Here is a 12561-nt window from a genome sequence, read left to right as displayed (position 1 = left end):
GTTTCTCTGTCACAATCTTCATGAAAACACTTTGGTTTCACTTTCTTCCGCCCGCAGGAGCCCGTACCTCGGGTGCCCACGGTTCGTGCCCCACGCGGGCAGTTTCCCATTTCTCCCAGCTATTCCCGGCCAGAGGATCCCGCGGACCCCGGAGTCCCCTCTGCTCCCCTCAGCCCGGGGGGCGGGGCCAATGCGTGATGCGCGCGCACGTTGCGCCTGCTGATTGGTCGGCGGCGCCGTCCGTCACGGGCGGGCCGGGCGGGGCCTCGCGTGCCGGCGTTGCCGGGTGACGGCCGCCCCGGGCAATGGCGGCGGGGCCGCCCCGCGGTGAGCGGGGAGCGGGAGCGGCCGCCGCAGGGCCGACACCTCTTGTGGGGGCGGGGGAGGCGTGTGCGGAGGGACCCTGTTCGGGCTGGGTGTGAGGAAAAGGGTGGGGGGAGCTTTGTGTGGAGGATGTGCTCAGAGCGGGGGGAAGGGACCTAATTGGGTGTAGGTCTCCTCAGAGGCCCCCCTGTCTGCCAGCTGAGCGGTGTAGGGTGGCATCAGGTGCTGGAAGAAGCCAGCAATGTGGTGCTTCCAGGTGCTCCGTGTTAGAGTGAGGGGCTGTCCATCCCTAAACAAATCCGCAGTGCCTGTTTGTTTACCTGTTACAATTCCCCAGTAACACTTGCTTCTGTTGCAGATTGGCCCCCGGCGATATAAAGTCGTAGGAATAGCCGGCAAAGCTGTTTAGGACTGTGTTGAAAATGCTGGGAGAGAAAAAGCCGTTAATGGTGGCAAGAGACCTTTACACAGACCCCACTTTTCCGGCCAGTGATACCTCTATATTTTTTGATTATTGTACCCCGCTTGCCCAATTCAGAGGCGAGATATCTTGGTTGAGACCTAAGGTGAGTTTTAAGGTATAAAAGGCTAATTTTAGCAGAATTGAATTTTCAGGTAATAAATGAAAGTTGGCACTGAATGACTGCTTCTGGGTGGTGTTTTTTCTTTTGTTTAGAAATACAGATATGATAAAAACAATGTATGTCAGCGTTAACAGTACATGAGTCATGGTTTTAAGTCTAGGTACTTGTTTGTAGGCTTGATTTAAATCTTTTTGTAGAGCTTTTAAATTTCATGGCAGTAGTAGAAATTAATAAATTATAAATATGTTTCATTATGCAAATTATGTGCATGCCAAGTTAGAATGCAGCGTTATGTCATTCCCAAATTTTTTGGTATATTGCATAATGGTCTTGAAAATAAGTAATTGGATTTTAGGATTTTTTAGAAGCCTATTGCTTTTTTAGTTTTTGTGGTTGATTTCTTTGATAGCAAGAAAGAAAACTTTTAAAGTTTATAACTTGTCATGTGACTCATAGTGCTTTTAAACTTATAACTGGGCTGCAGAGCAAGCTGTATTAGAGCTAAAAGCTTTAGAATGTATTTCTGCGGTACACCCATTTAAAGTGAAGTATTTATGATACTGCTTTTGTGTAGAGGGGGAAAAAAAGGCTATAAAAATGTAATGGGGGGGAAAAATTGTGTGTTGACTTGAGTTGTATTTTCTCCCCTGTGTCTGGGGCTGTCTGTAGAACAGTGACAGAGCTGTCGGTTATCAGGTGTAATTGGCCAACCAGTGATTTCATGGAGTCAAGTGTGCAGCATCCTGCTTTCATATTTTACACCTTGATTGCTGCTGTGGGCTGATGAGTTAATTTCCATCTCTTGCAGTGTTTATATGTAAGGAGAACCACTTCACAAACTCACTTTCAGATCAGATTAAGTGTTCAGGACTTTGCATCTGAAATTCCCTTTTGTGCTACCAACTAATCTATTTTTCTGTGCCCTAGGAAACATTTTTCCCTTGTTCTAATTTTGAGATTTTTGTAACTTGGAATGTGCAGTTTAATGTGAATAGCATCAGCCCTGTCACAGCCAATCATAAGTCTAGCAAGGAGTTGATGAATTATATTGTCTTTCATTTATTACTGCTTTTGCTAGAATTGCACCCGGTGGTGATGATTGTGTGCTAAAATTCTTGTGGGAACTAGATTTACATTCATTAAGTACCTGCAAAATACCCCCACCAGCCATTTATTTGTTACTTCTTACTTAGGCTGTGTATGAAAGGGAAATTTTCTAGAAGTAAAAATTCCCTTTTTTTATGAAAGGTCTCTGGAGCTCTCCCAATCCCAGAAACACAGACTTTCTTAGAACGTCGTGCAGGATTTGGCTTTAACTCCTCTTCTTTAATTTTAGGACATTTGTTCTTCTCCTCGGTTATTTTCAAACAATCTGCAGGATGTGCCAGTAAAACAAGGAATTTTGGGAGACTGTTGGTTCCTGTGTGCCTGTGTAGCTTTGCAGAAGAGCAAATACTTGCTGGAAAAGGTCTGGAGAAGTTTCATGTCAGAGAAGTTTTCTTCACCTAATTGATATTTGAGTATTGTTCTGGAGTCCCAAGCTGCCATACGAGTATTGCCTTCATTATGCTCTGTTTCACTGGTTTTGCTATCATATTTTTTTCTGTGTTTGTTACAAATGGGTGATATTCAGTATATTTTAAACTAGTTTTGTTTGTGAAAAATAAAATTCATTAATTCATTGTTTGCCTTGATTTTGGCTTTTGCCCTCCAGGTAATCCCTCCGGGTCAGCCCAGCTGGACAGATGAGTCCTACCAAGGCTGCTTCACGTGCCGGGTCTGGCAGTTTGGCCACTGGGTCGAAGTGACCATTGACGATCGCCTGCCGTGCCTTGGGGGCAAACTCTGCTTTTCCCAGTGTCAGAAAGAGGATTTGTTTTGGCTTCCACTACTGGAAAAAGCTTATGCAAAGTATGTGAATGCTTCTATTGATGGAAATAGAACTACAGTACTTGTGTATTTCTTCTGCTTTCTTATTTTACCTGGCTGCTTTGGGTGTAGGTCTGAGTGTTGTGGCTGCTGGTGGTCCCATGCTGGCTTGTGCAGAAGTTGCTCTTTAAACTGTAGGTCAGTAAGGTGTGCTTCCGGTTGTATATGAAGTAAGACAGTCTTAGGGAGATAATTCTGGTGAAAAGTAAGCTGCAATGAATTTTTGGGTTTCAAATAACTTTCTTAAGTCTGTCCATTAGTTATCTAATTTGTTAATGGAAGATGTTTTACTAGATAAGATGACAGCTCAATGGAAAGCAGAAAGCATGCAGATATTTTAATGGAAAACAACAACATTATATAAGTTTGTGCTAGTTGAGGCTCTGGTTGTGTGAGTTTCACTGCTCTTTTGTGTATTTTGTTAGTTTACTCTTTTAGACATCTAATGTCCCAAAGAATCTGAGCAGAAAATTTTGTGGTTGCCAGCAGAGGGCAGAGGCAGACTTCAATTATGGAGTAATTTAGTCAGCTGCTGATACATTGAGCAGAAGCTGAGAACCACCAATGTCATGTTAGAGCTTCTCTGTAGGTTTGAAATGTAGTAATTGTTTTCTGCAGAGATCTTATTGTTCAATCTTATAATTCTGTTTTAGTCTTGACTTCTTTTGCTATATTTTTGCATCTGCTACTTCAGGTGGGCAGTCTCTTGGTTTGCTTAGGTTGTTGAGGGAAATGCTGCTCTGGTTGTTTGTGCAGAGTGAATAAAGACTAATTGGAGAGGAAGAAATATTTTTATTTGTACAGAATGCAGCTAGTATGTCACAAAAGATAATGCAGAGCATGGATAATAAGGTACAAATTACTAGTACCAGACAACAGTAGTTTTTTAAATAGAATAGAGAGAATGTAAGAAACTTCCCATCAAGCAGTGGAATATCCAATGGCTCACATATCCTTTACGTGTTGTGTTCTAGATAAGTAAGATATTATATGCTTTCTCTTGCCTGCTTTGGGTTATGATCCAGGACACAGTCATGAATGTGATATAGAGTGGGGTTACAAGTGTGTAGGAACTGTGTTTCTTTTGTTCTGCTGTACAAACTTTTTCTTTGTGTTTTTTTTTTTGTTTACATTTTCTAGAGTGCATGGATCTTATGAGCAGTTGTGGGCGGGACAGGTGGCAGATGCTTTGGTTGATCTGACTGGAGGAATCGCTGAAAGATGGACCCTGAAAGGCCCTGGAAAAAGTGTGGAGAAAGAGAAGACTGGTATGGTTTTGGAGAAAGCAGTGTTTAGGAGACTAATGAATCTGAAGGAACAGTGTGTAATAAGCTGTTCAGTCCTCAACTCCAGACAAGGTGAGAGTAAACGTCTCTATTAACAGGCATCAAAGCACAAGGCAGCCAGCAAATACAAGTGCTAATGCTAATACCTTGCCAGTTTCATGGTACACTTTGAAATGTTTGGATAAATGAAGATTTAAGGATGTTACTGAGTTCAGGATGGGGCTGCTTTTGAGGAGTGCTTTTTATATTAGAAGCTAATATGGTCAGTTCTCAAAAACAAATGCACTCTCTAGAAAAAGCACCTCAAAACCAACCTTGAAAACCTCAACGAATTTCAGCACAGTGAATTTGTAGGGATTTGAGATCAGGGAGTGAGTTAATACACTTTGCAATATTACTTTATTTCTCTATAGTCACTAAAATGAACTGTTTGGGGTTTCTTTGTGCTGTTCTAATAGAGATTTAAAACAAATTTCATTTTATCCTGCAATTGCCTCCTTTCAGTAATGTTATTGTAAAATATGGAACAGATTAGTTTCTTTATTTTCAATTTGTTTTTTTTTTTCTATTCAGGTGCAAGTGAACTAGGAGAATTTCATGCCTTTATTGTGATAGACACATTGAATCTCTCTGAAGTGTCAGGCAAGGAAATCTTCCTACTACGAATACGAAATCCTTGGGGGAGACGGTGCTGGAAAGGGCCTTGGTGTGAGGGGTGAGCATCTTTACATTCATTTGGAAAACCAGTTGTGTAAGTTCTGAAGTACAGAGCTTATCTGTATTGCATAGGCAATACTGCTAATAATCTGTAGCAGAGGAGAGCGGCTTCTGTGTGTGTAATCCTTTACAGAGCTGGGAATTCACACAGCTCATTGGTTCTGAGGCTAGTAATTTTTTTTAATAACTTCTATGTTTATCAAATCATCATATCTTTTTGTAGAAACAAGCTTAAGGTGTTGGCTAATTTTCTGGTTTTGATTTTTGTGCTTTTTTTATTGTTCTGCCATCGATCTAAGTATCTTTGATCACATTTCTTTCTTGTAGTAACTCAGCTTTACTTGTGTCTCCTCATTTGATCCTGGTTCAGCTGCAGAAATCATGCAATGGAGTAATTATATAACTGCAGCAGAAAGAAGAATGGTTATGCTTGTTGCTTGCATGCTCTCATTTCTGTAAATTGATATAAGTAGGAGAAGCTGGAACAGAGTCCATATAAAGTAGAAATAAAGAAGAGAGCTGTTTTAAAGGACTTGCAGAAATATGTGTAGCAGCTCAAATAGCAAAATAACAAGAATGAAAGGGCAGACCCTACTTGCTTATTTTGGAAAATGTTAACATGTTTTGACTGTACAAAAGAACATGCAATTCTTGGCCCAAGCAACAGGCATTCAGCATTAAGATATGTTAACAATATGGTGATGTTAATGAACATTTTTGTAGAAATGTTTTTCTTCTCTGAGTTAGAAAGATAATTTAATTGCATTTGTTGAGACTTCAGCTGATGATTTTTTTTTTTTCTTTTGGTAGTGTTTTGGTTATACACTTGGTCTCTTGTAGTTTCTTTGTCAAAGAGTAAGTTGCCATGTAGTTGCAAGAGGATGGGGTTTTATTGGGTGGCCTTAGAGCCCTTTTTTATTCAAGTGCAGAACTGTTCTTTTTTGCTAGTGAAACAATAGAAGATGTTGAAACTACTAGCTTTTAATGAGCCCTAAATAATGAGGCATTTAAATTCTTGGTTTATCAAGACTTGGAAGCAGATTCATGGGGGTAGCCAGTTCATTAATACAAAATGGCAGCTTTTGATGTAAAGCCTTAAAATTCTTTCAGAACAATCACAGTGCAGCTTGTTTTACTTTTTCGTCTCTTTTTTGAACAACAGTTAAAAATCTTATTTTGCTCTCAGACTTCTTACCATAGTGACTGTTGTAAACAGAGCACTTATTTCACCTGGAAGTCTGTTTTGCATCCAGGCTGGTTTTAGGCTGTTTCTAAGTTTTCTTTGATAAGTTATGACTTGTGTTTCCTGTGATCCCTCTCACTGACCAGCACTGTGGAGAGAAAATTTTGATGCAATTATTTCACAATACAATGAAGAAATCTCTTCTTGCTGTCCTGCTCCATAAGATATTTGGTAGAACACTGTTCTGGAACTCTGCTGGGCAAAGACCTGAATGTTAATTTTTGTCTTGCGTGCAGTGGTCCAGGATGGAACCAGCTAGACCCAGTAGTTGCTTCAGAACTCCTCTCACAGATCCAAGAGGGAGAATTCTGGGTTGATGAAGAGGAATTTTTCAGGGAATTTGATGAGATTACTGTGGGCTTTCCAGTCAATGAGGAAGGACAACTTCAGAGCCTCTATACAGGTATGATACGAGAAGACTTCTCATGCAAATAACATTATGTCAAGGGGAAGAATTGATTTGAATTGCAAATGGTGAAACTAGGCCATAGTTTCTCTTTCTCAGTTTTCCCCTCTCCTTTAGATCCACGGGCCTTTTCTGTCTCTACTGAAAAACAGAAGGATGAGAGAAAATTAAAGATCTTTAGAGAAACCATTGATATTTCTGTGGAATCTAGTTACTTGCTCGTTGGCTGAGAGATTAGTGTCGTCTGTCTAGAAGGCTGTTATTCTGGACAGCCTTGTGATGTTTTGTTTTTAATAGTAGATAATTGAGATTTCTAGTAACAGTTTCTTGTAAAAATCATGTCATCAGTCTGTCATTATCAACCGTGGCATTAATTCTCATGCCTCTCAAAATCTTGGTCATGAATTTCTGCTTTGGGGAAGTGTCAGGCTATGACAGCATGTTTTCTTGGGCTGGGGAATCTCTGCCATACACCTGTTGTGTAAAATTAAGCAGCTTCCCATGTCTGAAATCCACGCCATGGTTTTCTTATTTTGTTAGAGAAAGTGCTGTATCACTCACAGAATCTCTTTGGATCCTGGGTGAGAGGCCAGTCTGCAGGTGGCTGCCGCAACAACAGCAGCTTCCCTACCAACCCCAAGTTCTGGCTGAGGGTCTGTGAATCAAGTGAGGTGTGCATTGCTCTGCTGCAGAAATGCAGGAAATACAGCACTGACTGGGCTGGAAGGATTCAAAATCCATCTTTGACTGAGGGCATTCAGGGAAAGAATTACCAGGCTGTGGGATTGCATGTCTGGAAGGTAACACAAAAGTGACATTTTTCTCTTTGCAAATAGAAGTTTAAAAGCATTACTGAGTTTAAAAGCATTTACATTTGAGTAAAATCATTAATTTCCCATGCCAGTGACGTGATTCAACTGGTCACAAATTTTCTAGCTCTGATTTGTGCTGGAATGGTTTGTTTATCTCACAGTTACTGTCTGTACAAACTGTTACTGGACTAGTACTTTCTTCTTATCACTGAGCTCTTGGGATTGTTCCAAACTAGTGCATGACATTTCAGGCTGATTACTTGAAGCCATTCCTAAATTTACTCTGCCTGAATATTAACTCTTCCTACTTCTTGATATTCAGGTCACCTGCTGATACTCTTGTCTTTGTTTCATTTGTAAAAGTATGCATGCTTAAAAATGTTTTAAACAATATTTGATAATTTTTTCATATTATTAAAAGCTGCTCATTTTTCCTAAACCACCACACATCATTATGCATCTATTCTAGGTGGAGAAGAAACGATTTAACCTTCCAAAGACCCTCTCTGCTCCTCCAGTTGTAGGTACAGTCTGCCATTCCTACGATAGAGAAGTCCACGTGTGCTGTGACCTTTCACCTGGCTTTTATCTTGTTGTTCCCAGCACTTTTCTGAAAGATGCAGTAGGGAATTTCTTGCTTCGTGTATTTTCAACGGGAAGGATCTCTCTCAGGTAGGTTTAAAACAAAACATTTCTTAAAATTGTTGACATAAATACAAGTGTTGCACTAAGTGGGAATGTTCAAAATATTTTGAAGAGTTGTTCAGAGTGCTGTGTAACAGCATTGTATTGTCTTTGAATTCATGGAAGTTTCCCAGCTCCTTGTTTTTGTCATGAAGCTGCTACTACCTCTTGTTAAAATACTAGCCAGAAGTAGCCAGATGAGTAGCATCTTGACTCTAAACTGCAGCTTAGTGCTATATGCAGAGGCAAAATGGAGTGTTGTCAGCTATTTAAAAGCTGGTTGGATTTGTTTGTAGTCTGATAGTACATGTTTTATACATTTTAGTTTCTTTTCTCTATGTTTGTTAGTGAACTAAAGCCACCACCCATGGATTCTGCGCTCTGTGAAGAACTCCCGGCTGGTGAATGGGAGACAGTGCAGCTGCATGGATGCTGGAAGAATGGGCTAAATGCTGGAGGTAGCAGGAACTTCCCCTCCTTCCATACCAACCCCTGCTTTCCCCTCTCCATTCCTGCAGGACCGGGGAAAAGCAATGTGAAAGTCACCCTCCGTCAGCACTGCCTGGATAGCAAGTGTTGTCCAATAGGTTTCCATATTTTCCAGGTGAGGCTTCTGGTCAGTTTGATTGCTTATTTACCAAGGGTGAAAGTTAGTCTGTCAGCACAGGGCTCCTTGCAGTTTGCAAGGGACTTGCTGCTTCTGGGAGAAACACAGGCTGACTCTGGGAAGCAGTACTCATGAAAGAGATGGAGTAACTTAGTTACATAGTAACCAGATAATTGGTACCACTGAATTCCTACAAGGTTCTAAATTAGTTTTAGCAATGGTGAACTTTTTTGAGGATTTGCAAAGAATTCTCAGTGCTCTAGAAATTGAGGACCAGACCTTTTGGTAATTCATCATGAAAGCTTACTTTCTTTGTGTCTAATAATTAAATGTCCATAGGCAAATGATATTGGATCAAAATGACTGTGACATCTTGAGCAGGTGATCAGAAACAATACAAGATTTGATATGGATACAGATTCTACACATGTGTGCTAGTGTTCAGCTGCACAAATGTAACCTGAGAAGCTGCTGCTTAAGTAACTATTTTGCAGAGAAGGGTAGCTTTTTTTTTTTAAGAAAACATGCTTCAAAAAAAGGTGTTACTTAAGTGAAAAATCTGGAGTTGGGCACCAGAAATAATCATAAAACTTCCAAGTATTCAATATGTGAAGAAAGATGGGCATTTTTTATGCCTATAGGAGACTGAGATGAAGTCTAATATGACTTTTAAGTACAGGGAAGACTACTAGAGTAGGAAGGACACAATCTGCTCAGGTGATCCCTGAGGTGGAAAACAAGTGCTTTAGGCTACAGTAGGGAAAAGTGAAGTTAGACAACAGGGAAAGCTTTAGAGCTATGTGAGTAGTGGGTTCTACACATTGTCTACAAACAGGCTAGGAATGATTCATCTGTTCTTAGTGCTGCCATCTGGGTTTTCTGGAAGCTTTTCCATTCCTCTTCTCTCTAGCTCTGTACAGCAGAGTGAGTGTTGGGAATAGAGATGGACAATATTGCACTGTGGTGTCCTAGGAATGAAACACTGTGACACCTGAAACAGATTAAAAGGTAGGCATGCTTGCATTCTTTTTTGCAGGTGCCTAACAGCAGCTGGAAACCACAAACTACTTCTTTTCTACACTTGGAGCCACTGGTGAGCTGTGTTCCTCACTGCTACTCCCAGGAAGTCAGCCGACTTTGCAGACTTCCTGCAGGAAGTTATGTCATTATACCTTCTACATACTTGCCCAACACAGAAGGCAATTTTACAGTGGTCATAGCAACCAAAATAGACAGGTAAAATTATGTTGCCTTTTGTTTTCATTTCCAGTATTTTTAGTACATGTATTACAGGATGCATGGAAATGACTGAAGTAATATGTTCTCTTGATGGAAACTTTTTGTGAAGTCTTTGTATTTCTGTTGTGTTTGCATGCACTGCTTACCACTTCGATTATGTTGGAGGAATGAATAAAAAAGGTAGTATTTGTTAAATCTTCTTGCATCAGTTGCTGAATCTGAGGTGTCTATTGCTGGAGGAGATGACACTAAAGTAATTAATTACCAGCTATATCATCAGTGTTGGGATTTGTGTTGAAAGTTAACAATGCCTTTTTAAAATCAAGGTTGTTTTGAGAAAATGCAATGAGTATCCGGCCTTATTCCAGGTAGTTCCTAACTACGATGTGAATAACGACAGCTCTGTATCAGAATTGTAAATTCCATAAGACTGCAGTAAAACTCAATAGAATTGCAGGAAGATTTGCTAAGGGAAAGGATGTAGAATGAAGCCTGATATAACCCCTCTTTTTGATGTGGGATAAATACTTGGTATTTGCAAGATTCCCAATGCTTTGTGCAGAAATAAGTGTGGTTTGGGTTTTCAACAGGAAGCGCATTCACAGCCACGAGACACTTGGACAAGTATTACAAGAGGTGAGTGATATATTCTGATGGATATATTTTGATGTATTCATTCTTGGTGTCACCACAGATCTGCTTGTTTTAACTGTATGTTGTAGCCTTCCTCTATCTGATTGGTTTTGATATTTATAATATCCTCTGTATTGCAGTTTTAAAATTCTAACGATGTTATAGGGTTGTAAAGGCTTAAGAGAGCACAGCAAAATGAGAAGATTAGGTTTTTATATGTTTCCCTTCAGCCAGCCCATACAGCATCCCACCATTATAATCCCTTCTGGAGTGCAAGTTGTTTTGATCAAGTTAACGACAGCTATTTCAGACTTTGGTTTTGTTTTGCTTGATTAGATAGGCATGTAATATAAAAGGGTTGGATGTGAATACTGAATAACTAATACTTATTATGTTTTTATTGGGTGCAGAGAACTTTGGTTCAAATTTGTTTAATTAAAAAGTAAAGTATTATTTTAAGAGTGGTTTGAAGATACATGATTTGGTTGGTGGATCAAAATGTGTCCTTGATAACACTCTGCTTATTAGGTAGAATAAGATCATCTAGGTTCTTGGGTCTTTCCCTTTGTTTTTTGCACAAAACAAAAATTGTAGGAAAGACTCTTCACCCAAGTTTAGAATTGGCTTACTCATTTTCTGAATGTGGGTCATGTTGACCTGTGATTACATTTTTTTCTTAAAACCACACAAACAGTATGGATTTTGTGTGCTTCACAAACTGGGCAGAGACCTGTGTGTACTTTCCATATGGTTCCTCTTATCTTAAATATGAAGAGCTGAACTATGTAATGAAGGTCCTTTGTTACCATTGTTTTGGGAACAAAAGTTGCAAGGCCATTATATGAAAAACAATATATTCCAATGTATGTTTCTTTATTTATTTCATGGAAACAGAATCAAAGAAACAAACAATTTAGATTCTTCAGGACAGCTTCAAGAATCTGGAAACTGCAGCTATATTTTTCTTATCAGTGGGAGAAATTAATGTCTGAATCTAATCTTCAACAATGTAGGCTTTTCTAAAGACTGGACTTTAAACTTTCAGGGTTTTAGCTCCTGAGGGTTCCAGGCAGTCTGCCTCACTTTGGGCTAGTGATTTCTGATGAAAACCTTGAAACCTTGCATTTTGACCTCAGTTTCTAAATCTTTCTTTTCTCTGATTCACTTTATTTCCTTCTTGACAAAAAACACCAAATGAAATAGCCTTTTTTTCCTCTGTATTGCACATTTTCTTATAGGTTTCCTTTACAACTGTGATGAAAAAGTAGCATGGAATTCTCACACCGTTATTTCAAGAAACATCGGGAAGCTGAGGAATGCCTCACCTCTTGCACTTCTCAGTTTTAAATGGAATAACAAGATGATGTTCTTAGCCCGTTTTTCACTGGTGCCAACTGTCAGGCCTGTGGTGACTTCTTTGTAAAAAATACCTCTTTTAATCGTGAACACTCTGAATACTTGCTCTTCCCACATTTTTAGAAGGAGCATTGTACAGCAAATTATCATGAACCTCAGTTTTTCAAAATACAGGTGAAGAATATGTGCATGTTTTAACCCAAGCTATAGTTTTGGAAGAAAATCAGAGAACTGACATATAAGGCCAGTTTGGATGGAGCCCTGATCACCCTGGTCTTGTGGAATGTGTCCCTGCCCGTGGCAGAGATCAAAATCCCTTCCAACTATAACTATTCTGTGATTGTGAAATAATATTTTATCGGGGGAAAAAAAATCATCCTGAGAGCATAACTTCATGTGACTAAAGGAGTGGTGAACATAGAGGCAAAACTGGAGTCTTTTTTTTTTTAGGTAGGATATACCTCAAGAACCATCAAAATGCACAGGAGCAGAAAAAGTCCAAGCTCATATGTGACACTGCCAGTCCTGCTGCTGAGCACTTTACCTTGGGCCCTCTGTGGAACCAAGCAGATAGTGAGTTCAAAGGAAAGATTTTTTTAGTGAGTGAGTTTTTCTTTCATGAACGCCAGAAATAAAAAAGACAAGACTTGAAAACTTTTGAACTATCCTGTCAGACTGTTTTTGTAAAAGTGTAAGAATGTCTTTTATGGAAGAGCTGCCCTCACTGCAAGAAATGTGAAG

At 39.7% G+C, this 12561-nt stretch overlaps 1 protein-coding gene across 5 annotated transcripts; it reads left to right on the top strand.

Moving 5' to 3' along the window:
- Window positions 1-267: 267 nt before the first annotated feature.
- Window positions 268-11843, top strand: CAPN10 (calpain 10). Of its 5 annotated transcripts, XM_040074214.2 has the most exons (14): window positions 268-327; window positions 683-890; window positions 2245-2376; window positions 2623-2819; window positions 3978-4195; window positions 4697-4838; window positions 6320-6486; window positions 7030-7289; window positions 7771-7973; window positions 8334-8386; window positions 8504-8589; window positions 9629-9828; window positions 10422-10467; window positions 11703-11843. In XM_040074214.2, exons 2-14 carry the CDS (start codon window positions 747-749, stop codon window positions 11730-11732), a joined length of 1878 nt encoding a protein of 625 aa, XP_039930148.1. In that variant the 5' UTR covers window positions 268-327; window positions 683-746; the 3' UTR covers window positions 11733-11843. The 5 variants fall into 5 exon arrangements, with proteins under 5 accessions (XP_039930148.1, XP_039930149.1, XP_039930147.1 ...); XM_040074215.2 differs by lacking the exon at window positions 8334-8386 and having other exon boundaries at window positions 7771-7825; XM_040074213.2 differs by having other exon boundaries at window positions 8334-8589.
- The last annotated feature ends 718 nt before the right edge of the window (window positions 11844-12561 follow it).

Source organism: Hirundo rustica, chromosome 10, assembly GCF_015227805.2.
Source record: "Hirundo rustica isolate bHirRus1 chromosome 10, bHirRus1.pri.v3, whole genome shotgun sequence".
Lineage (NCBI taxonomy): Eukaryota > Metazoa > Chordata > Aves > Passeriformes > Hirundinidae > Hirundo > Hirundo rustica.
Note: the sequence above shows the minus strand (reverse complement) of the source record. Positions and strands in the feature narration are given on the sequence as shown.